General features: G+C 38.0%; 1 protein-coding gene across 5 annotated transcripts in view; it reads left to right on the top strand.

Moving 5' to 3' along the window:
- TRPS1 (transcriptional repressor GATA binding 1) overlaps positions 1 to 26,937 on the top strand; it is a 220,077-nt gene that overhangs the window by 66,677 nt on the left and 126,463 nt on the right. For all 5 annotated transcript variants that reach the window (XM_081116453.1, XM_081116451.1, XM_081116450.1 and 2 more), the window contains one exon: positions 821 to 1,421. In XM_081116453.1, coding sequence (XP_080972579.1) covers positions 821 to 1,421 — 601 coding nt within the window. The remainder of the gene's footprint in view (positions 1 to 820; positions 1,422 to 26,937) is intronic.

The raw sequence follows: 26,937 nt of genomic DNA, 5'->3' as shown, positions 1-26,937 counted from the left end.
TAGTGTCTTTGTCCTTTTATGTTTATCAAACATTTGTCTTATTTTAACAGTTGTTCTGTCTTTAACAGCGGAAGTTGCTATAAAATTTAACATAAAGGTCTCCTTCTTTGACTTTTAAAAGAAAATACACTCATGCATAAACACAGATTCACACACATTCTTTTCATGAATTTAACTGTATCATGTTTCTTGACACCCAGCAGACACTCAATTTGTTTAGAAAAATCTTGGGTTTCTAATATACCCTATTTACTAGATTATGTAGATCAGTGAACCATATTTCATTGACTAAATGGATTTAAATTTTATGATAGAAAAGAACATTATAGCCAGTTAGGTAGGATTTATTTAGTATATAAAAGCTGTACAGAGCACTTCAGCATCAGAAATGTGTGTATATTTATAGTAAACAATATCTCAATTTACTTGAAGTAAACAAAGTGAAAAGACCATTGATTAAAACAGGTGTAAAAAATATATGAATATCTGCTTAAGTAATATAGAATCAGTGATTTTCCAGCCAGGGTGAAATGAACAGAGCAGGTCAATCAATAACAAAGTTAAACCAACAGTTTTAAACACGAATTGGCTGGAGTGCGCGCACCTAAGTGTGTGTGTGTGTACCTGTCATTGTTAATAGGACAAAAGGGAATGTCACATCCTTTAGAACTGAAGATGCCAGTTCATTACCTTCCAGTTTCTGGATGCTGAGAATGTTGTACCTGGCCCCGCCTGTTAGGGTTGCACGAAATAAAATGCAGGTGTTTGCGGAGGATTGCGTTAAAAAGCCCTTCAGAATGACTGCTTTCTGCTTCCCCAGGAGAGCGCACAGCTGCTACAAATGCCGCCAGTGCAGCGTCACAGCTGCCGACACTCAGTCACTACTGGAGCACTTCAACACTGTCCACTGCCAGGAGCAGGACCTCACTACAGCCAACGGCGAGGACGACGGCCCGGCCGCGGCCGCCGTCAAGGAGGAGCCCAAAGTCGACCTCAAGGTCTACAGCCTGCTCAGCCCGGACTCCAAGATGGGCGAGCCGGCTCCCGAGAGCGCGGCCAAGAGGGAGAAGCCAGAAGACAAGGACGGGCTGAAGGACAAGGCGTGGCCCGAGGGCGCCGGCGACGACCTGCGCGGCGTGGCCTGGAGAGGCCCGGACATCCTGCGGGGCAGCCCGTCCTTCACGCAAGCCAGCCTGGGGCTCCTCACGCCCGTGGCCGGCACCCAAGAGCAGACGAAGACCCTGAGGGACAGTCCCAGCGTGGAAGCGGCCCACCTGGCGCGCCCCATCTACGGCCTGGCCGTGGACACCAAGGCCTTCCTGCAGGGGGTGCCCGCCGGCGGCGAGAAACCCGGGGCCATCGCCCAGCAGTACCCTGCCCCCGAGAGCAAGGCCAAGGACGAATCCCAGTCCCTGTTACGGGTAGGAAGGCTTCATTTTTAAATAATTCCTATATCTTGAAGGGAAAACGTGGGCGGGGGGGGGGGCACGGGACACATTCTCTAGGTTGAGTATTGTGTGTCACCAAGGGAGCCGCAGTGATTGATCTGTAGCAGTCGGGGACTTGCACTCATCAGGACGGAGTGGCAGAAGGCAGCTCACGTGAGTGTGTGTCCCGTACAGGTACCTGATACAGTGGTGGGCTGTCACTTGCTTGTCCCTGCTCTGAGCTCAGGCTGAATGTCGGTTAGTCATTCCTGGGGATTATGCGAAACGACGAGGTGGCCTTTGGAGAAGGGAGGCCCACAGTCCCAGAAGGATGCACACCTTTTACATTCAAACAGCTTCATGACTTTTACATCCTAAGGCCTTGTGACAGTGTATGGTGAATAGAAAACTTAGCAGAGACTTCAATCACCAAGAATGCAAAGCCCTTGCTGAGAGGTTAATACGAAATGTGGTTTTTAAAACCACCGTATAATTATGTGCTAGTGACAGTGCTTGTTGTTGTTTAGTTGCCAAGAAGAGGGGAACGTGAGATAGATCTAAGTGTGAATGGTACTAAGATTATTCAGAGACGAGAACCATGCTTTTTATACTATTGGGCCCTTTGAGGGAGAAAGACCTAGTCCCGTGTGGCAAAGCAAAACAAAACCTCTGCATAAGATAAGATCCCAGATTGCTCTCTTCATGCAAACTCAGCAGCTGTCAAAAGATAGTTTAGATTTTGAAAATTCACGAGTTCCCGATAAGCGATGCTTGCTTTTTGCCTAAGGCTTCGCTGCTTAAACATTTCACCCTGACTCTGAGAAACTTTTGAGTCTGGATGATCTCGAAGCTTTGTTCATGCATCGGGTAGGATCAGAAAGCAGCGAACCATAACCAAAGGGCCAGTTAGGAAATAGAGTTCAGCCAGCCTGGTGCTTTGACCTGCGGGTTAGAGACCACCAGTTCTCCCTGCATGTATGCTGGGGAGAAAATTTGCCCTTTCCAGTGTCTGCTTGGCTACTCTGCTCTCATTTCCTGCCGACTCTCTGAAGCCTGTCGGTGCTGCTCAGGTATTCTCAGTGGAGCTGGGAAACACCCCTTAGAGCTGCACAGTTAATTATGAAAGCCCTTCCCCTTCCTGCCTGCATCATGCCCTGGAGCGGAGAGAAGGGCTTGCGTGCAGAAGAGGTGATGCCCCCGCACACTGAGAAACAAAGAATCCTGCAGGGGAAAAGCCAGTTTATTATAAGGCACTTTGAAAGGAAGAAAAAACAGTTCCTGTGCCCTTCAAGAGGGTGTTCAATTCAGGGAGCTTCTTTTAGATAAATATATAGGGAGCTGCATTTTTATCATTGTAAATGCTGGTTATTTTCTAGCATGTCAGGACTCTTCTGGTCTCAAGTGGCTCTTGTGCTTTCTGGTTCTAAGGCAGAAATGACATGTCTTAGCTTTTTAAATTTCATCCTGTATCTCGAAAGCATGGTTAAATGGGCCTTACATCTCTATCACCAGAGCCCCGTTTTTTCCACTTAAAATTGTTTTCACCCGTGACACTTCACTGGATACCAAATTGTTTGACTCTTTGAGACTGTTTCTGGAATATTCTCCTTTCTGCCACTGTTTGTATACACTAAGAATCTGTGATGATGAATAATTTATTAAGCAGTGAAGTCTAAATCCTGAGCATGATAGCTACATTCTTTAAGCAAGCTGAGGATGATAATACTCTGCTAAAAAATTGTTTGTCTCAGTTTCTCCACTTCCTTAATTCCTGGGCTTCAAGTTTCTGTTGCATCATTTCAACTGTTTTTTTTCAGTTCCTCTACATTAGCTGCTGAGTAGGAAATCTCCAGCGAGAGACTTAAGCATGTTCTACAGTGAGTAACCAAATTCCTAATCTAGGATGTGTGATCTTTAAAGGCTGTCATCTACTCAATTAGGGGCGCTGACAAAATTAAATACATATATGATAAATGTATATGTTAAACAATGTTGGATCATTGGCCGTGATTTTAGTAAAATTTGAATTTTTAAAATTTACATTTTCTTTGTTTTGAATAGTGCCTTTGGAAAGCAACAGTTTTATTGGATATTTGGATTAGGAAGTAGAGCTAATTTAATTTATTGCGAAATATTTAGTCTGTTAGCCAAATTAAAAATTATGATGTACATATAATCTAGGCTGATGAACTGTTTAAGACACCTAAGAGAATTAAAAAGCAGCGCCCATTCTGATTGTGACTTTGAAAAGAATTTTACTCTGGTGGTAGAAATCGGCATTGCTAAGTTATCATAGCAAATACATTACTTCTCAATTCATTCCTCTGCCATCAGTTGGGGAAAACTCAGCAGAATATCACCGTCATATTTACTAATAGCAAAAATGATGTACTTTAATTTTGTAACTGGAGAAGTCTAGTGAGTCATGAGGGTGTCCTATAAAAACTTATAAATTCACAATTGAAATATGCAAAAATAATTTGCACATTTTGAATGAAAATACAGTATCTGTGTAAATAAAGACCTTTAGAATGTAATATTCATATTTGAGTTTAAATGGTAGAATGGAACTTGAAATTACCTTGCTCTTTGGCATGGTATTTAGAAATAGTAAGCAATTTAAGAAATGGAAAATAGGTTTTAAAAGTGATTTTTTAAAAATCCAAATAGTGCATCCAATGTAGCATTATTAGAACAAATATATTTGTAAATACATTTGTACATATAGTTTCTAATACTAAATGTAAAAACTTGACTATCCTCTTTAACTACTATACAGAGTAATATCAAGAATTAATGTGGAAAATTTGTCCAGCATAAATATTAATGTAAAATATTTCAACATGTAACTATTGGAAACATTTTTAAAGAGTAGACTGAATGGAGTTAGCGTTGTGCCACAAAGTGCATAATTGTGTTGTTTTTAGAATATTGGTCTTTCTGATACATGTTTTTAACTGGTTTTAGTTATGAAATTTTGCTGTACTCGAAGTGAGGAAGGAAATATAAAATCACAGACAAGAGCTAAAGTTTCAAAATGTTCTCAATTTTCTCATTTCTTATTGTATAGGGCAGCATTTGGCTTTTAGTTTTGTGTTCAACAGCAGATCATTTGTGTATATTTTCAGTTAGTGAATAGTATGGGATTGATCTCATTATAAACAACTTTAAATTGCATATGTGACATGTGTTGATTATTGTGCTTTGAGTGGCAGGCTCACCTTTGCATAAGCTTTAGCTTGTGAATTGCTTTATGAAAATTAGGTTTTTGTTGTGTACCAAGTATACAATATCTCTGCAAAATCATTGTTGTTTTTTCTTTTGTGAGTGGGAAGAAGTATTAAAGTTTTTAGACTCTTTGCTAGAAATAGCCCGTGTTTAAATGAAAACTTTAATTGCTCCTCTTAAAACTTCTAGAATAGATCTTATAAAACATGAAAGCTTCTGGAAATCTTTGAAAGTGCAGTGTTTTCATTTAAACTTGTAATTTGTCTCTGTGAAGAGGTTAACATACTTAATATGGCCTGTGCTAAGAGCAAAAATGAATTGGCTTTATATATTCAAATTGATGGTTCTTTCTTATTTCAAGCTAAACAGTGTAGTGTACTCAGAACTCAATATAGTTGTGTGCCTTTATCTGACCGGTTTCTTCTATTATGTATTCTTATACAAAGACATTTATTTATTTGTGTATTTATTTATTTAATTTAGTGGATTGATTCTTACTCAGATACAAGTGTATTCATCTTATTTCCTAGATAAGAAATTCTAAACTTCATTCTTGTAATTGACTTTCTAGATTGGATTTTATAACATAAAAAACTTTGTCTTTTAACTGATAACCCCATTAACAGGAATAAAACATCTGTCATATTTTACAAATATTTTGCTGGTATCAAATGCATTTTAATTTGTTAATGAAACAAACAAGTATTGCTAAGAGTAGTTGGTAAATTGGCTAATGGCAAATCCACATTCAGCTAAACTTCTCCATGTCATTTATGAAACAGAATGTCAGAGATAAACCACAGGCTCTGAGTTTTCCACAGGTTCAAACACCATGGTTATCAGCCCACTTTCTTCATGCATCTAGGGGAAAAATAAGTCTCTCTGAACCAATTTCAGTTTCCAGAGTGAATTTCTTCGGGGAAGTTGGTTCATTTCAGGGTGCCTGTCGTCGCTGCTTGGTTTGGGCAGAGCTGTTCAGCCGTGGGCTGTGGGCGCCGAGTCCCAGGTTCGGGGAGTTGAGCTCCAAGCTGAGCCAGGGCCCGTCCAAGGCAGGGCCTCCGACAGTCGCCCTTCCCGGCGGGAGAGGCCCGTGTGCCTGCGGCTTACTGAGCGATTGTCAGGCCGCTGGAGAGCCCGCGGTGCAGGCTTCTAGATAGTGCACAGCAGTATGATTATTGGTTCATTTTGTAAATGTGATACCGAGAGGGTACAAAGCAGGTGTTATTTCCCCTTTTCTTCCCTGGCGTTAAATTTATAGTTTAAAGATGGTTGATACCGGACGGTCTATTGAGATGCAAAAATGTTCTTTTGGGGACAGTCCATTGGCAGCCAAACAGACGTTCAAACCAGCGACCGTGTTGAATGCCCTCACAACCCCCGACGGCAGATCGCAGGAACTTTTTTTAACTAAAGATGGTCTCAAGTGAAAAGTCTGATATTTATTGCTTTGCTTCATGTTTAATGAAAATGAAAGCAGCCTTTCAGTTTTCACACAGGTATTATTGGCTTATTATAATGTTTATGCACATAACCATTTTCCTGCCCCTATTTGAAATTTTTACATGTTTGTGCCAAAGAGAAAAGCCTATACCAGGAAAAATGGAAAGTATACATCGCTCCATTCATTGCTTATGAAATAGTAGTGTTTAGGCCATATTGACAAAGTTTCTCTTTAGGTTGCCCTTGACATTTGATCTGCCCAAGAATAAAATGTTAAAAACCATTTACTATATGCAGAGTTTAATAATCCTTCTACATCTTTGTGCTTCTGCCCTATAGAGCCATTCAAAGGGTAGGATTGAGTTTCAAATATACTATAGATTTACTTGAAAAATCCAGTCCATTCATTGATTAGTTATGTGTAATAATGAACATGATAGTTTTAATTGCTTTTACTAAATAAAATCTAGGTAGCTTGTTTTCTTTTTCTTTATCGGTTAGTCATTTTTTAGTTTGGTATACCGCTTTTGACAGATCACAGCTAAAATCAATTTGACACATATATGTTTGGTTTTATTGGTTTGACCAATAGGATTTCCTATGATTCTAATTTCTTTGCTATGAGTCAGCTCCATTGGCCCAGGTATTTTTTTAAAGCACTTTTTGTTTTTCGTTTTTTGTAACCCAGGCTTTTTGTGAAGTCTGGCATGGTCTGCTGGCCCAGGTTTCGAAGGCAGGGGAAGCAGATGTATCTTGGAGTGAGCTGGGCTGTGAGTTCGTAGCTGCTGGGAAATGGTATCCTTCGGTGCAGTATCTGTTAATTATTTCCTGTATAACTATCTTTCGCTTGACTTCCTTCTTTCACAGCCTGCGTGAGTCAGGAGACACCAGGGCCCCAACAGGAACCCATTGTTGAGCGTTCTTAGATGGTGGAAGTAAAGAGAGAGATAGAAGGTGGTCCAAGTTTCAGAAGCACAGATGCAGACTGATTCAAAAGTGTGTCAGCCATGAGCTACACAGCCTTGATGTAAATCTAGGATTTTCTGGCAAAGTCCAGTCTGATGGACGGATTTAATAGGACTGTTGAACACCTAAAATGCCAGGAAATTTTTTGTCTCGGATTTTTGTGTATTTTGTGTGCTCCCACCGAAAAAAGTAAATACTGTTTTCATTGTCATGGTCTTTTATTCTCCCTTCCCTTTGACTCTGTTGGAGAACTTTCATTATGGTTTTACAGAAAAGGACACTGGTGCCTAGAATGGTCTACCAGTGAGCTCAGGGAAGCTTGGCAAGCAGGGTACTGCGATGTCTAGCTGGGCTGTTAGTTCAGGGAGCTGCAAAGAGTTTCAGTGAAGTTTCATGAACTTGCTTTGTTTTGGCGAAGCAACGCTCTCATTTTATAGGTGTTTACAATTAGCTATAATTTACAAATAAAATAGAACCTGGAATATGACTTTATTTTGGAAAAAATCTATAATACCTTTATCTTCTGGCATAGTTTTTTTGGTGTTTTTTTGGTCTTTATCAGTGATTAAGAGTAAGGCAAAGGAATCTTTTGTTTTTGTAAGTATAGGACATTTGTGATGTGATAAATTGAGTATTTGGTCTCATTACTCATGTCAGATTGATTAAATAGCTCTCACACATAATTTTACATGTTAACTTGCCTCTTATAAAAGATGGTTCCTCAATTTAGGTGATTTAATTTGGGCATATTAATTATGAAAGGGATGAACCATTTCATGCCTTGGAGATTTGCCTTTCTGTAACATCATTATTAACCAGAAAAAGCTAAGGATATATAGATATATTTTTTAAAGCTAAAATACACCTATAATTTTACTAAAATTTTGTTTAAAAATAGCTAGTGATTATGAGTCAAACTTTTATGAGAATTTGGATATAAACAGAAATATTTTTTAAATAGATTTTTGATAAGTTTGTTTGAAGAAGGTGATGAGATCTACGAGAGTGTGATTTATTGAATTGCATTTGCCATTGTTACATTTTATTTTTATTTGGTGTTCAAGACTTATACTAAATCATGAAAAAATGTCTTGGTAGACTCATGTCCCATAAAATAACCTGTTCCCAGGGAATTAGCTTCCTGAGCTTACCTGGTAATGTACTAAATATCACAAGAATACCTTGCAGCTGTCCAATTTAAATTCTCGATGAGGAAGACAAAACCTGGTGAAATTACTTTAGAACAATTGCATTCAAATGCATGAAAGCATTAAAAAATAAAGTATTTGGTTAAAATAGATGGATGTTTATAATTGATTGCCACGTAATGCGGCATTTCAGTTTCTAGGATTAAAAGTTTACTGCCTTTCTATTAATTTTTTATTGGCTTAACTCCTTTCATCCTCACCAAAATCCTTTGAGGTTGAAGCTGTTATTATCTCTTTTATTTTGACGAGGAAACTGAGGCAGAGAGATGGGTTAATATACCCAAGGTCACACTACTTACAATGGCCACGGTGCATTTCTGGGGCAGGCAATTTGGAGTTCATGCTCTTAACCATTACACAGCTTCCTTTGATTCTCCATGATTTTTAAAAAATCATTTGTTTGGCTTTCTGCAATTTCAGAATAATCTAGTGTATCTAAACATATACTTTTTTGTGTTTTCTGTACAAAACAGAAAAATAGCTTTTTGAAAATTATGGAAATGACACATGCTTATTGAAAAAGAGGTAGATAATATAGAACACTGAAAAGGAAATGAAGACCACTCATAAATTCTAACCCACAAATACTTTCCTATTCACGTTTTGGTGTCTAATTTATTCTATACATGTATGCAAATGTGTGTTTTATTTAAGTAAAAGGTCTTGTGCCTCACTCTTTTATAAGCTTTTTCATTTATAATATATTGTGGAAATATTTTCCCATCAGCAAATATGACCCATAATGTTTGTTTTAGTGCCTCTACATTATACCATGAAATATCTATATCAAAATAGCATAAACAAACCCACTGTTGATGAACACTTAGACAATTTCCAAGTTCTAGTTATAAAGAAAACTTGGATGAATCTCACTGTATTATTTTCATATTTTACCATTTCCTTTGGATAATTTCTTATAATTTCAATTATTTAAATGGGAAAATTCATGACATACAAATGGTGTTCAGTGTCCAAGTCACTGTCATCTAAAAGGGTCATTTTACGGCCAGCTGGTGTGGCTCAGTGGTTGTACACAGACCCATGAACCAAGAGGTTACTGTTCACTTCCTGATCAGTGATGTTTCTCTCTCTCTCTCTCTCCCTTCTTCTCTCTCTAAAAAGCAATAAAAACATATTTTAAAATATTTCAAAAAGAAAAAGAAAAGGGTCATTTTAAGATATAAGTAAATTGGCTCATAAATAATGGCTGAAAGAATAATACCCTAGAATATTATAAATTGACTTATTTAATGATAAATGCAGATAATGAAAGGAAAAGCAAATTATAATTTTTAAGACTTATTTTTATCATGTATATGGAATATAACAAATCCCAATAGCCAGACATATGGTGTGATATGCTTGCTTTATCTTGCCAATGCGCAGCATAGTTTATTTTGTAAGGAAATTTATTTTCAAGCAGGGCCCATTTTCTTTAGCAGAGTTCACTTCAGAGGTCTGAAGTGAAAGCAATAACTCAGCTATTTTTGCCTTTTTCAGGGGAGACATTTCTCTTTTTCCTTGCTTTTATTTTGCCTCCGTGGATGATGTTCTTGCTAACCTTCACAAATTCGCAAACCATTTTCAGGTGTGGACTTTGTGGGAGGATAAGAGAAATAACTTTTTTAAAAATATGAAATTTAAGGATCTTTATTTGTTGCTGAGGTATTTATATTTATTCCATTAAAAGTATTTTTTTTTAAAGGATTTTCAGAATGTCAGAATATTCTTTATTATTAATAAAGTATTAAAATAACTGAGAAAGAATACTTTCTCAATTAACATGGAATCTGTGCTCATTCTAAACTAGAAATACAGTCTCAGGCCATTCATGTTTGGTTTATCTCATTCTTCTTAATTTCAGGAATTTACAACCTAAAATTTTCTTGATAATTCAGGAAAATCCATCGACTTTGCCTAAATTAGAGAACTACTTCAAAGACAGTTGGAGGTTTTTAAAATGTGGATTGGCTAGATGAGCAGTCTGTGTGTGCTCTATAGATTAGCCAGTTAAAATGCCTCTCAAAACTGTGTGCTGTTTTTACATATAAATATGTAAACTAAAGGATGATTTTTAGAATAAAAATTCAGAGCTTGCGTCAAATTCATATATGATTTAAACGTTTCTGAAGACCCCAAAATACATCCTAACTATCCCTGAGTAGTGTGTCAGCCCTTTGAGGTGGCGGATGGGCTTGGAGGCGGGTGTGTCCCACCTTTGGTATGCTGTCTCTGATTCAGGCATGGCTGGATTTTATTTTCCGGTAAAAACATATTTCATGTTTTCTTTTGCTCTTCCCTTGTGATGTAGCGGAAAGAGGTACTGGATTGGAGGAAAGGAGTCTTTGTGTTCTAGACTTATTTTGTGACTAACTAGCCGTGTGACACTGGGTGAGTCACTCAACCCTTATACACTGTTTCCTTCTTTGGAAAATTATATATAGAGAAGTATACAACTGCTCACATCTCTTTAAAATTGCAAAGTCTAGGATCAGGTAAATTTTCTGTAAAACCTTAAACATTTAGATCTGGGAATTGATACCTGAGGCAAGTTGAAGACAAAAATCTTACGTTTTAGACTTAGTTTAGTGGTGCTGGTGTCCAAAGAGATATCACATATTTGATGCATAAGTTCTTAAATCACATTTCACGCTCATGGCTTAGAATCCAGTAATTATACACAACTGTCACAATACAGTCTGAAACCTTAAAACCTTAAATAATTATATTCTTTGAGCTTACACTAAAAACTTCATTCTTTGAAAATATCTTTGTTTCAAAGAATCATGCTGTTAAGGGGCTGCTTATGAATGACAATAAAGGGAAGTATACACAATGAGAAATAAAATAATGCTGGTGAGAATATGACATGCTTTAAGCCTGTTTCCTCTGTTTCTTGGCATTGAGCAATGATGCCTGTTTTGTTCACAGTCAGATGTTCAAATCAGAATTTTGGATGCAGAAACTAATTTTAGTAGTTGGGGTGCAAATTTCTTATGAGTCCATGAATAGACTCTAATCCCAGCTGTTTCATTACAATTATAAAAATAAAATTGGCTGTGAATCCTTCCAGCTCTATTTAGTGGATGTGAATAATTCGCTTTCGTCCCACTGTATCTTAAAACTATAAACCTATCTTAGATTCTTTATGCTCCTTCAGAGTTCATAGCTCATGGTTCATATATGAATTATTTGAGGTATGAGTGGTCTTGATGAAAACGATCATGTTTCCACCCAGTTCCTGTGGATTTCAGGAAAGGAGGTGGCCCTTAGGGCAAGGCTGGGGATGAAATGGAGAAAGAAATTGGGAAAAGTCTACACAAAGAGAAAAGGAGGTCAGATTCCTTGGTATTTTCTGTCCCATTAAAATATGTCTGCTTATTTTAGACAGTGTAGAAAGTGTAAGTAAGCAAAAAGAAGAAAATGACTGCTCAACACTTTAATGTATCCCTTCCTAGACACACACATGCACACTCATACACATACACATACAAATGTAGATTTATATTTTTATTATTAAATAGCCTTTGATTTCACTTTATAATAAATTATAAACATTTTCTCAGTAGTATATATTCTGCTATATCACATTTATTGGCTTTGTAGTATTTCATTGTATGTTGTACTAGTTGTACTAGAAAAGATGGTTATTGATTCCTTGTTGTTGGACATTTAAGTTGCTTCCAGTTTTTGCTATTATAAATAGGGCTGTATTGAATGTCCCTGTAGCTAAATAATTGTATCTTGCTTGCAATTTTAAATTGTGTGAATTGATTTCTCTATAATCAGGTTTCTCCATGGGATGACACAGTAGTGGAGTTTATTGGCAAGGTGGATCACTTTCCCAGGCTATGTGTGTATATTCTTGTGAAACAGGAAAAACTGTTATTTCTGGACTTTCATTAGTTAGAATTGCCTCACAGTGGTAGCTAAGAAATAGGAACCTTAACATTTTCTTTAAACATTACAGAGGGGAAAGGTAATATGATGGTTTGAATAAGGTGTATTTCTGAGGCATCAACAAAGAATCTGTTAGGTATCTATTTCACTTTGAATGTCAAGGTGACTAAAGAATCTTTTGACGATAAAAGTGAAATCAAGTACTTAAATAGTATAATATACTGAAATGAACCTTACAAGGTAAATATAGATTTAATATATAAAGGGATTTTGCCGACTCCAAAAAGATTCTTAAAGCGTGTTTTGGTGATCACATAAAGTTGATGCCAAAAGCTACTCGGTGAATGAAGTATTTGGCACACAAAACTCTATCTTAAAATATTTGAATTTATTTTCATTTGCTCAAGGTCATTTGCATAAATTATTATAAGGTAGGAATGAAAATCAGGTGTTAAAAGGAAGTGTACAAAACCATTCTACATCCCATTTTAATTTTTTTTCTAAGCATCTTACTGCTACATGCAAAGTCCTTTCATAGGACTAGAGACTAGTTGTATTTATTATAGTTCATGAAATTTCAACAACCCTTTTGTTTGGTGTATGTATATCTGGTTGTGTCTTATTTTAAATACATTAATACTCATCTGGGTTCGGGATTTATTTTCAAAGAACCATAATGCACTAGACCAAACTAACCTAAACTCAGATTTAAAAGAAATAGAAATCCAAAGTAAAAGATAACTTTATAGAATCATTCCCTGATACTCTGTAACTTTTCTTGTTGTACAATAAATAATAATTTATCCCCTAATTTGTTTCAGGAATCATGAAAGACCCTGTAAAGGGTATGGATATGAGTAAATCAGGATTCTTGTTCTCAAGTAATACACAATGATGCATAGGTGATAAGCTGGATTTGTAGGCAGCTGTCACATGAAAAAGACTTCCATGAAAGGGACAAGCAGAAAGGAGAGCAGAGGTCTTTGGGTGTCTAAAGGGGAATAGATCACATTCAGTTGAGTAACTAAAGATGTCACAGAGGGTTTTCTGAGCTGGTTTTTGAAAAGAGGCCGGGCTTTCAGCAGGTAAGTATGACTGCATGGAGGGCAAACTATGTAGAGAAAATAATGTGAGGCTAACTTCTGGCATTTTTAGTATATAGATAATAGAAAGGCTTGCTCGAAAGGTATGTGCAGTGTAGTTCCTGGAGCTAAGATTTGACATCTAGGTTGAGAGTTTCCTTAAATGCATATGTAAAAATTTTTGTTTCAGAAGGACATAGTGAACCATCACAGGATTTGGAGCCAAGGATAAATTGATCAAACCTTTAATAAGGTTAATGTTGCATTTTATATAGGATGGCTTAAAAGGGGGTGGGTAGGTGGACAGAGTTGGGATGACAGAGGTTAATTCATAGGTTAAGCCCTTACCCTTTCAGTGGTAAAGTCTACACCAGGATTGTGAAAATGAGAAATGATTTCTGTAGATAAGCTAGATGTAGAATCTGCAAGAGTTAGCAAAGTTTATGTGCGTGGGTCACCATGAGGTGGCGGGTTATGATGAATGAGGCTTTGGGTTGGGGTGACTGAAGAGGAGACGAGTAACAGCTAACATTTGATAATCGCTAGCTGTGGGCCAGGCTCTGCTCTTTATTTGTAGTAATTCATTGAATCTTTACAATAACCCCGTGACACAGATGGTATCTTTAACTGCATTTTGCAGAGGAAGTAGAGCCTCAGAGATTAGTCACTTGTCCAAAGTCACCTAGCTAGTGAGTGAGTAAGTGAAGCTAGATCCATGTACCCTTCTTCAAAGTCCACGTTCTTGACCATACTGCTCTGTGCTAAGTGGTAGGGCCTTTAGCAGAACTCGAACATGAACTGTTTTGTGAGTGTAATGAAGCTAGTCTTATCCCTATAAAACTTCCAGGGCTTTCACATGAAAACATCTGATGGATAGTGGGAAATGGCATCTCTCAGAGGGAATAGAGGCGTTGGGATGACTTCTAAATTAATTGACATTCATTTAATAATTGAGTCATATTGAAAGCCTAGTTCGTATGAAATATTCCAGGAACAATACCAATATGGACAAGCTCTAGACACTGATTCTCTTAAGTCATTTGCAAACCAGGAGTGGGGATAATGTTAAGAAAAATGACTATAACGTGAGAAAAGGAAGGTCAAGTGCCATGAAGTGAAATAAACATGCAGTATTTTATTTATTTAATTATTTTTTGAGGAGGAAATGATCCCTTTTCATTTGGCCATCAAGGAAGACTTCCTGAAAGAAATTACCTATCAGCTGGTTCTTGAAAATGGTCGGCGTTTGATAGATGGGGATAGATGGGACAAGGGATTACTGAGGTCTGAGAACAAACAAAAAAGAACTTTGGTGTTTGGAAAGCAGGAGGAACAAAGTACACAAGTCTAAAGAGATTCCAAGTAGAAGGTGAATTTATTACTCCAGCTTAAAAAAAATAGTTTAGTGGGTTAGCTCCCCTCTAGAGTGAAACTTACTGTTTTGACATTTACGAGATCAAATTTTAAGATCCTCTCTGTATGACAAAAATCTTTTAATTGATAGGATTTAGAAATTCACAGAAATATGCATGCCTGAAGGGTCTCATTATTTACACGCTAAACCCAAAAGAAAGAGTAGGTTTTAGAGCAGAGGTGGTTATTTAAATAAAAATCTGAAGTAAGAATCTAATAATTTCTTTAATTAATGCAGATAAGCTCTATAAAGTTATTTTAACATATATATACTTTATATAAATATATGCTTAGTATATATATAAATTACTCTTTTATTCAAATATAAATTAAAAACTCTATGTAGGACCATTACATAATATGTTTAAACGGAATATAAATGAAAAATGTTCTTGAGTGCCCGCTTAAAAATGTATGCCATATGTACTATACTAGTTCAGTTGATTCATTACATATAAGAACTGTTGTATTTTAGTTTTATGTATCGGTTTTTTGATTTATTAACTAATCATTTCTCTTAGATTTAATCCGTTGGCTCGTTTTCATGTCCTATTTAATGTCCTATTTTGTCGTTGAGAAGAAAGAGACATCCTTGCCTGCGATATGTCACCTGTTGTTTAGTGGCTAAAATTGTATTACATTAAGTCATTTAAAAAGCATTGCTTTCCCTTTTGTTTAGAATTCCTAGAGTCCCTGGGATATCGGTAGGGGGTTAATGGACGTCTTGATTAAAATCTTCCAAGCTTCATGGCTTTCAGTTCTTGTAAACAGTTTGGATCTGAGAGATAGGCTTATGTCTTTTCACTAGTCTATTTACTGATTCAGTGTGAAGAAAAAGTCATAAGTTTTTTTCTTTGGTCTTGTAATAATACAAATTAAAATACATTTAAAAAATCAACCGCAGAGCATTGTGTGATGGTCACAGAATTTATGGCAGTTCTTTCAAAAATTCTGTGTGTAGACAGCATAATCATTGAGAAGTAATGTAGCTGTCTTCTGTGTACTGATTTGCATTATTTGAAATAAATCTTTTAAGTTTTATAACTAGATTGCTTGTAAGTGGTTCTTTCCAGACTTGCAAGACCATGGACTCTAATCATGATGTAATCAGTATCACTTGATTCGTGATAGCTAACCAAACCATAGGTGGATAAAAGCTCTGAAATAGGTATAAGTCATAATCCAGTTGAGATTTACATTTTGACTGACAAGCATAGATTTGTTAATCACCTATCTTTGTGACCAGCCCAAACTGGCCCCTTTCTAAGATGAGACACAATGACTGCACAATATTCAGGTTCAGTCAAAAGTCTTAGTTCTGTTTTTAATGAACCAGATTAGTTTCAAACGTGGTGGTTTAGGTTTGCATAGGATTGGGTTGGCACCCTGTAGTTTCCAGTCCTTATGATTTTAATGTATGAATTTCACTGCAGTGTTGGGATTTTTGTGATTTTTTTTTTTTAACTGGGCCTGAAATTATGATCCAGTGAAGTATGTGTGTGAGTGTGTGAGAGAGAAAGAGAAGGAGGGGGGGAAGAAGGGAGGGTTTTTTCTCTGGAAGTAAGGGGAGCATGTACAAGTTTGGTATACAATAGAGCAAAGATATAAGAGAAACAGCAAATACCAGATCTTGTAATTTATCCATTTGTGAATTTTTCTCTCTTAGTAGATTGTGAGCTTCTGAGAGAGGAGGACTGTGCCATTTTTATGTTTCTATTTTTCATCAGTCCTGCTGTACTGTGCATCTCTTAGGAGGTCTAGAATCAATATATGTTTCATTGAATTTTTCTTTCGGGTATATGCCCTTTTTGAAAAATTTGAAAATTACATTTTAATTTCATGAGACTACAATACTGCTTATATAATTTTTCTACTTTTAATTAAGTTTATAATTACAAACTGATTAATATTTGAATATTCTTTTTAGGACTGAAAGATTAGGTTACATGCAAATTTTTCAGTGCCCATTAGAGTATGATATTATTTGGTGAGTTGCTTACTCTGGGAAAAAAATCAATTATTCCAATTTTTCACTCACAGAAAAATAAAAAACATATTTGAGGCGTACTGGACCATTTTTTAATTTGAATTTTTTTCTGAGTTCTCTGGTGAACAGAGGTTTCTCAGATTGACAGAATTTTTTGATACAGGAATCTAGAGAAGCAATCTGCCAGTGTGTTTCTGGGCTTAAACAAGCTCCACTAAAACCTAAAAGGTTTACCTTATCTTTTCAATCATGGATCCTAAATTCATTTTTTTTTTATGTAAATTCTTTTATAAAAAATATTGAACTCTAGATTTCATTTTGGTTGACATAATCAGACCTCTGCATAGCTAAGTTCATAGTTTATAGAGCATGATGCTGAACTATGTCAAATCTAAAATGCAGGAAGGAAGTTTCACCATACTTCTGTACTGCTCCCTTCTAAAGGGAAACTTAGAATATTGGGTACTGGACTCAAGATAAGACAAGAGGAAATGTGCAGTGGAACCATTTATTCTCATAATTTTATGACCAAGTCAGAGAATCCAAGGCTTACAGCCTAGAGAGTATGATATGAAGAAGAGAAAGATATTTGTAGATATTATTCTTTGAGCTTCAGCATCCAACTTCCTACAGACAAACCCAGAAAGGAGAGTTTGAAAGCTTTTATGAACTCAGGAATGTATGTGTTGTTTGTTTTACAAACCCAACTTCATCGTCTTAATGCCCTTGCCTGGAGGAGATGAGTAGAAGGATGGGTTGTATCTGTGGAACTGGAATCTATAAAGTCAGGGAGCTTTGTTCTTCAAATGGAGTTCTTGTTTGTTTTCTGGATCCTTTAGGAAAGTAGTGGAGGGAGAGGAGAGAGAAGGGTATAGACACATGCAAAAAGGAAGCTGGTGAATTATTCTGTTCTTCTTCGTCTTGATTTTGAATTGTGCCTCCACTCTAAGGTGTCCCTCTGGTACCAGATGCATTGCCTTTCAAGACGAATCCATGCAGAGAGCAAGGATTCATGATGAAATAATCAAAGGCAGGAAAGTCTTGCTGTAGTCTTGTTTCATGCAGTCAATTATTTTTGTCTGGGTGGTTTCCAGAAACGTGAGTCCTTCAGTCATCTAAACGTGGTGTAGTAAAAGTAATTTTCAGGAAATGAAACTTCACTTTGTTACTGTTTTTCATTTAAAGGCTAATCTGATTAGCTCTAAAATATTTGTTCATCACTTTGTTCAGTAATTGAACTATGCCTATGGAAGTCATATGGATTTAAATAGTCCTTGGCTTACCATCTGCTGATAAGGGAAAGTGAGATGCTAAATCAGAGTGGCAGGAAAGTCTATTTCAGTAGAAGCTATTTCGATCTGAAATACTGTAGGCAATCTTACACAGAGTATTTTAATTGGGTTTATATTGATATGTGTTAGTAAAAGTATATTTGTTGGTATGGTTCAAACTATATAATCATTAAATTTGTTTGTCAGTTTAGAGATGTGGGACTTTGAGAAATTTTGATTCCATTAATTATAGCCAGTTTTTTTTTTTCTAAAATAGTCATTTGTGGGAAAACCTTTCTGATGCATTTTTAAAAAGCAATAGCACATTTTATGTCTCATGTCAGAAATTAGAATATAAAGCATTAACTTTTTAGTTAATAAACTATATAAATTTAAAAAAATAATTTATTTTTTAATACAGTGTGAATTTGTTTACTATTTTTATGGTAAGCTACATTTTGAAAATTTGATTTAGCTTTGGGGAGATTAGGAAAATAACGAAAAGGAATATCTATTTTCATGATGATAAAATGCTGATCTATAATGCTGAAAAGTTTGTAATATGCAATATTTATGTTTCAGGTTAAAACTTTGAGGCTGTAGAATCACCCAGGCATTCAGAATAATATGAAATATAGTATAGCTTGAATCATATATATGTATGTGCATACATACTTATGTGTGTGTATATATTATATGTATATATAACTTTAATGTTTATACCTGGTTTATTTTGTTTTTTCAAATTAATTGGTCGCTCTTTCATAAAACGTGGCTGGCACGTCGCTCCTGGCTGGGGCAATACAAGCGTTGGTGACACAAGGCTCCTGCCTCCTGGGCGGGAGGAAGCGAGGGGTGCCCGTAGGTGTCCAGGATTACGCCAGGCCTCTTCACAAGCACCTGAGACCTGTTAACCTTCTCAACAACGCTCTGATGCCGAACCCCTGTAACCCCGTTTTACTGAAGGCACTGAAGTATAGACAAGTTGAGTAGTTTGCTCCCAAACAACACGAGTAGTGTAATTGAGTAAAGATTACATGGCAAGTGCCCATTGCACGGTGGGCTCTGTGCTAAGCTCGGAGAGGTGCAGGATGAATGTGACCCAGTCCTGGCCCCGGAACAAAGTCTGCGAGGTAACAGAAGCCTAATAGCATGATTTTTAATGCAAAGCCGACAGCGCAGCGGCAGAGAAGTGGTGCTGAGTGCTGGCAGCCCTCTTGGCCTCCGAGGTCCCCAAAGACTTACTGGAGAAGATGATGCCTGGGATGTATTTTTGTTTGATGAATAAAGATGGAATGACAGGTCTAGGTCAAAAAATCACACAGCGTGAGCAGAAGGCTGGAGTCCTGTGCCAGTGTCCAAGCAGCATGTTAAGAGCGGGCCCTGTGCAGTCCAGTGGGAACTGGCCACGTGGCTCCTGAGCACCTGAAATGCCGCTAGTCTGGGTCGAAATGTGCCCGCGGGACAAACTGTGCACTTGGGTTTCTCAGACTCCACATGAAGAAAGAAATAGTAAATTACCACACTACAAATTTCAGACTTAGTGCATTTTGGAATGCTGATATTTTGGATATATTGGGTTAAATCAATTATACTTAACAATTTTACTTAGTTCAGTGAATTGAACTCACTGATTTAACACATAAGAGATGGTTGGGTGTTTTGGAAACTTTAGGATTTTCTCATACTATTGCTCATGTTCATATGGTTTTGTTGGCGCGGTTGAGTTACTGAAATGACAGATTTTTGGTGCATTCGCCTTATTAAAGGACTAGCTGGCACCTCATCCATTTATTTGCATGGGAAAATATGAGAGAGGGCCTGAAATCATGATAGGACCTGCAATCACACACATAGTCCATCATTTTTTAGACCTAGTTTGTTTTAATTTGGAAATTTTGCATTTACTTTCAGGTAGGTTTACAGTTTTTAAAATACTTAAGACTACTCTTTTTCTAGTCTAAAATAATTGCTGTTTTGAACTTAGATGTTTTGTAAACTTTTTAAATTTTTTTATTTTTGCACAACTATATTTTTTCAAGATATGGAACCTTAAACATTTTTTACATTACTTTGGTATCCCAACTCCCCCCCCCCCCCAATCGTTATTGAAATGGTCTATGTCAGTTTTCTTTACTAAGGAGCTCACGAAGATCTAATTGAGAAATCTAGAGCAGCCTGTAACCCCAGGATCCTAGAGTGTGTTGGCAAAACACAAGTCAGCACTTCAGATCCTATTGAGAGGCTGTCCTTCCTTAGATCAGATGATGCAACTTGGTACTGAATGAACACCATTCAGTTAGTTGGCTTGCTGGGCTCTACAACCAGGACCGTGCCTCAGACACAGAAAGTTCTTCTCAAAAGCAGGTATTATATTTATTTTTATAATGTTCACTCTTAGAAAGACCACAGTTAGATATAGCAGCACACTGCTGTCATTGATATATTACAAACCACCCCAGAATTACTGATGAGTTAGTCATGTCCTTTTCGTATATGACACAAGCACTCTTTTGTCTCCTTAAGTGAGAAAAAAACCAGGTTGCTGTGAATATTTTAATGTTGGTGATGGCACAGGGCACAGTATCAGTAAATGCTTTTCCCTCTCCCCCTCCCTTCCCACTCTCACTCTCCCTTTCACTCCCTTTACCTTTAATATTACACTGAGTGGTCCTGTAACCACCCCTAGCCAGAGGGTCCCTTTGCAGAGGGAATGGTTTGAAACTCCACATAGGGGAGGAAGTAAATCAGAGCCTCCTAGAGCTAGACGGTCATGGTACCAACTTTCTAATCCCTCATACATCACGAATGAGGAAAAGAGTGAGTCGACCCCACTCCACAGCCATTCTGGAAGAGCGGCTGGAAGTGCAGTACAGGGCATGGTTCACTGAGGACAAATGGAACCAAGGATCACATGCAAAGGCCACTTTGGTAGTAAGAGATGCCTGGCATGGACTCTCCTAAGATATGCAGATGTAACCTGGTAGGTGGCACCTTTCTTTACAAGGCCATGTGCTTCAGGTATTTGGAAGACTTGTTATAAAGCCATTGAGATCTTTTAAGACACAGTAGCAGTCTTTATTCCGAATTCTATTTCATGTATTTGCCTTGAATATGTTTCTGAATATATAGGAAGATTTGGTCTTGGTATAGAGTGGAGTGAGCTATAATATGGCTTTTTTTTTTTTTTAATACTCTTAACTGAGCAACTTGATTCCTTTCTGCCCCTGTTACAGGTAGTGTTGTCAAAGATACCTTGTTTGCAAATCCTTCTAGGCTAGATTCCTAGAAGTGGAATTTCTGTGTCAAAGGATATGCACCTGAAAATGTGTACAGGTAATGCCGGATTACTCTCCTTTCTAATATCAGCGATGATTTGAAAAATAACTGCGGCTGTTCAGAATTTTGTTACATCAGAATGGCAATGAAGGTAAAAATGAAGAATCCACATGTGGAAAAAATATGTCTGTAACGAAGAAGTCTCATAGTGAGTTTTCCTCTATCGTGTTGACGTGCTATTTTCTTGATGGCATTTTACTGGAGCCACTTATTTTCATCACATGGTGAATCTTTTATCCCTCTATCTCTGCGTCTTTGGAACAAGTACTTCTTGGAGATGCCTGATGAGTACAACTTGATGTCAACCAGACTTCCCTTCCAATGGTGCAAACTGCTATAGTTGTTAAGAAATAGTCCAGAGAAAACATTTTCTCAGATATGCAGTATTACTTAGGTTAAATATCAGAGACATAGATACAGCAAACATACTGTGTTAGTGGACTGATTATTACATTTACCTCATCAGATATTAAAGCAGTGGGATTGTCTTAGCTACTCAGTTTTCCCCTCCATTTTCCATCTATCTTTCCTTTCATAGAACAAAGTTAGAGATACTAATCCATCTTAACTACTCACTTATTTAAAAAATTATTTCTAACTAAACCTGGGCAAACCAAGAGTGTATGATTAGCTGAGATTTTATTGTAACTCCCATAGCTGTCTTACATTTTGACAGGGAGAGGATCACGTTGCCATTACTTAGTGAAAAGTCACTGCGTATTTTCAAGAATGAGTGGCAAAAGTGATGACATTCTGTTTCTTCTCACTGTTTTCTGATTTCTGGAGTACTGCCATTCCCCACCACATTTCCTCTGGCCTTATGACTGCCAGCTGGCTATTTAAAAAAAGAAGAAGAAAGAAAAAATGCAAAAACAACCACAACAAAAAAACACACAGAAATCCCGACTTAGGGAACCTGGGGACTGCTCCTCCTCTAGAGCCATACAGCTTGCAGCTCGTTGGCCGGGTTCTCCCTGCTGTTTGACACCCTGGGGACCTGGACCATCATCATTTTCTGTTCTGCCAACTGGCTTTGAGCAGTAATAGATCAACTCTTCTCTTTGCTCCAGGCTTGGAGGAGCTGGAGCACAGCTGCTTTCCATAATTCTGACCACCCTGCTTTTGGGCAGTCTTGTTGGTGACTTTATGTTGTTTTTAACAAAGCCAGCCTGTCTGTAGATTGGTTACGTGCAGCTTTTCTGATAATCTCCTGGGACCTTGAAGGGGCTGTGTGACATGTAGACAGAAAGACCCACACACACGCACACAGGCGTGCCAGTGATGGTATGCCCACAATTCAGTATATACAATTTGTTTTAAAGTAGCATTTGGCCATGCTCTTGCCAACATCTGCGTCATGGTATAGGTAGAACTGACATGAAGACAACATTGCAAGATTAGGGAAACAGTGTTGTTCCTGTGTGAACTTGGACATGCCTTCCCCTTGCAGTTTCAAGTAAACGTCTTTGGTTCTTTTCATTTGGTCTGATAAAAAATGTTGCCCTTTGGTGAGATCAGAATTATGGAGCACAATGCTTCTCATTTCTTGGTGCTGTTACTTTTATTGCATCAAATATATATTTTGGATAGCATTGTGAATTACTTCAGTTGTCAGGGCAATCAGCAAACCTATGATTAAATTATATTGCTTTTTGCTCACAGCACCATTTTCTCAGCGAGAGCACCTTGGAAAGGCACCTTCTACAATTTCTCCCAAATTACAGAAGCCGAGCTAATTGGGTGGGATTCTTTTCCCCTTCCGTTTGATTTAAAATTTGGTCGCTTTGTAGTACTTTGGCGAGCTCACTAATATATGTATGAAAGCACAGGCTCATGAAATGGAAAATAAAATCAAAACAGGAAACTCCAGTATGTTTTGTAATGAAGAAAACAAAAAAAGCATTGTCATTTTTTCCAATGCAATTAAAAAGAGACCTCTAATACTGCATTTACCTAATTAGTGTCTGTGCAACATGAGCCATCCTTCATCTCCAGCCACTTCTTTTGACAGGTATGCTTGCTGTCAGCCTTCACCCACAGAGTGCAGGGCTGGGATTTTGAAAGCAGCCTTTGAGGCCTCTTGTAAGCCAGCCTGCAAAAAGGTGGTGGGAGAGAACCACTCGTGAGAGCTTTCTGAGCTTAAGGAAGACAAGCTCCTGTGGCTGTCAGCACTGCTCCCAGCCAAGAGTTCACACTGTCCAGCCTCATGAGCTCCCTTCTCTTTAAGCAAGAGTCTGTCTCACACCTGAGGGTTGTCATGTCAGAAGTCAGAATGAGGGCCCGAAGCCTCTAACTTGGATTTCAACAGTAAATGAAGATGAGGATCTTTTTAAAATGCCAAGCCCGTTTAGGAGTTCCGTGTGTGCCCAGCGGCCTCTTATACTCAGGTGGCAATAACTTGTTAAAAATTATTTTCCCCTACATACTCCTTTTACTCAGCTGTCTTCCGGAAACCTAGATGTTTATTAGAAACCCCTCTTTATACAGTATAGAGTTAGAGTGTAAAGAAATGTTTTATCTGACCCTCTTCTCAGCATTCAAGGGCATGTGCCATTATTTAGAAACCTTTAACAGAAACATTGGTGGAGTTAATGTTTACAAGGGGTCCACAGGTGTGGACAGAGAGAGAGCCTTCTTTGAAAGAACAGAACTGTCCAAACAATCGTGTTTGGTGACCCTTGGCTGTACCTAAACATGTTCCTTCTCATTCAGGTCTGCTTCAGGAATGGACAGAAATAGACAGAAATCTTGGGGTAGGAACATGGTGAGGGGGTTGGTTGAATCCAGCATTTTGGCACCCAAAACCAGAGAGGAATAATTGATGGACCATACGGTATGTGTAGTGGGCACTATCAGCTGTTTAAACATACACTAGTTATTTTCAAGCTTTCCAAAGCCATCTGTCACCATATTGTCCAGTCACATGAAATAAATTGTCATTTCTCACTGTATAAACTGACATAGTCCTCATGGATTTTTGCTTCAAACTTTTGTGTAAATAGACTTGTGTTATCAGGCTCTATTGTTTGTCTGTTTCTATTGCTGTTTTCCCTACCAGCAATGTATTGCACAATTTTTGCATATTTGAGAAAGAAGAAAAAACCAGGTATAGCCAAATGATCAAATCATAAGAAATAAAGTGTTAAAAATATTTAATTTTAGGGTTTAAAAATACCGAATGAAAATATAGTGTATCACCTTTTCAGTGTGAATACAGCAGGTCCTTAAATAAGCAGGTCATTTCCTTCAATGTGTTTCCTTTTAGTGTTGATGAGATGCGGCAGGAACTGAACTCCTGTTTCTCTGTTGGCCTGTGGTGAAACTGGCTTCATTATACGTCATTTTGCTTGAAGTCACACAGCCTGCGGATGACGTTAAGTGAAGACTTACTGCAGTTGAGTCAGGAAGAGCATAGTATGTCTTTATTGTAGATTCAAGTAATATACCCCATAGTGTCTTATTTAATCACTGATATTTTTCTTTTCTATCCGTCACAGTATGAAGTCTAATTTCACATAAATTCCTGGGCCTCTTGGCAATGTTGGCAGGCCCAGTTCATAAACGGTGGTGCCAGGAGTGAGATTGAGCACTGTTTTCTGCAAGAAGTGAACAATGTTTAGGATGCTTCCAGTCATCTGGAGAATTCTGTGGTGCATGGGGTGTGGGGGGGTGCACCTGAATAGGAAAGTGTATCTTTTTCCCCCCGGTGGTGGTAAAATCAGGAGATTTCTGGGGAACTCTTTCTCTGTTTCTGGTGCATGTTTTACCTCTGGCAATGTTAAATAGACCCAGGACTGCATCGGTTTCCCCTAGGAGATATATATTCCAGAAGTACCCATTACCATTGCACGAGTTATCGTAACAGCTCATACCTCAGCCGGAGTTTAAGCGCTGTGACAGTTGGGGGACTTAAAGTGAGTAGCTAAAGACTGGAGGGCCTGGAACACAAGCGAAAAAGAATGCTGTGGGCTCCCGGGGAAGATTCACGTTGTGAAATAAATGGGTACGGTCACTTGGAAGCCTTCGATTTTCCCCGTAAATGAATGAACAAAAGGCGGAGCCTTCTATCTAAATTTCTGTGAGTCTTCTTTCGTATTTGCATAAGAGGAAATGAAACCGCACCAAGTTTTAATCCCCTGCTCCCTTCTGGCCAAAGCACCGGTTTAGTGAGTGGCAGAGGAGACTTTCGGTTATGTTTTCCGTGCAGTTCCCTGGCTGCAGTTCACTCAACCTTGACGTTCATCTGAAATAAGTACTTTGCAAGGGGTTAGTCGTTTGTGCAGGGCGTGTGAGAGATCCTGCCCGGCCGGCTTGGGTACAGAAACCAGTGTCAAGTGGCCTTTCCTGAGGGGCGAGTCAGAGCGCGCGGCCTGCAGGAAGCCGGGGGCAGATCCTGCGAGGCACCCACATCACCACCCTCCTCTTCCACTTCCCACCGGCCGGCCGGCCACCTTTTCGGGACTCCCAGTTCTGTTTAGTGATAAGTATTCGCTGGGTGGGTTACAGCTGCTTTTTTGGCTTTTTTCGGGACCACCCGAGTCCTTGCTGATGGGTACAGTAGGTCCGGACAGTAGACAGGAGCATCACTCGCACAGTCCACCTTCGCGCAGCGCTTGTTGAGGCTGGTTGCTTTTCAGTTACTCTATTTGATCATGCTCTTTGCCTTAGGTGATCAGCAACCTTTCATGTAAATCCTAGGCGATCTAATAAAACTAATGAAAAAGGGGGAGGGCAAAACACGCACCCACACGTGCGCGCAGGCGTGCGCCCGCACCCGGGAGCTGTCGGAATTCCTGCACTGCCTGTGCCTGCATTGTCCTAGAGGGTAGATGAATTATAGATCTCCTCCCCACCTTTGAAACACTACTCCTCTTCTCTTCTCTTTTTTTTTTTTTTTTTAAAGCAAGTACATTCTATTGTCTGGAAATTCAAGAAGTATATTTTCTTATCGGTGCTCTGCCTTGTACTTGAAATAAAATTCAGAATGTTTTTTAGTCCTGAATGCAGCCTACTTCCAGTTAGCCTGAAAGTTGTTTTAAATAAGTCATGTTCCTAAAATCCCACCCCCGAATTTTTATTTTTTTATTATTTTTCCTTACATAAACTGCAGTTTAGCGTTGGTTAAGCATTTTTTTGGCAGTCACACTGACCAACTGATTTGGGTTTCAGTTCTTTTTGGAGAAAGGGAAGAGGGAATAATTCTTGATAAGTCTAGTTACAGATTTGTATTCAGTACGAAAACTAAAAAGTTTGTTTTTTTTAAAAAAACCCAACTTTTTTTTAACAGTGATAAAAAATATTTTAAAATGACAAAAGTAAAGAGCTGTTTTGCTTTTAATCCATCAGAAAAATCAGAATAAAGTGTATGTTGAGAGGCTGACAATATACAAGGGAGTGGGTTCCCTAGTTTATTATAAATACTATTAAATGGCTCTGCTGGGTTAGGATTTTCATTTTTAATATCATTGAGTTACTTTTAAAAATTGTAATGTTAAGACCATGAATTTATACCTGCCTGCAAAAAAAACAAAAAAAACCCTTCTCATAGTTATCTTCTTGGAGCCCTTTATTATTGTTTCACTTTTTTTTTGGTCTGCGCTATACAGTGTTGATGTGTTGTCATAACTTGTTACTTAGAGAACATTTATACAAGCACCAGAAAAATTTAAAGCTTTC

The sequence above is a fragment of the Miniopterus schreibersii genome (genome assembly GCF_964146895.1).
Source record: "Miniopterus schreibersii genome assembly, chromosome: 17".
Lineage (NCBI taxonomy): Eukaryota > Metazoa > Chordata > Mammalia > Chiroptera > Miniopteridae > Miniopterus > Miniopterus schreibersii.
This window is presented reverse-complemented; position numbering and strand designations above follow the sequence as displayed.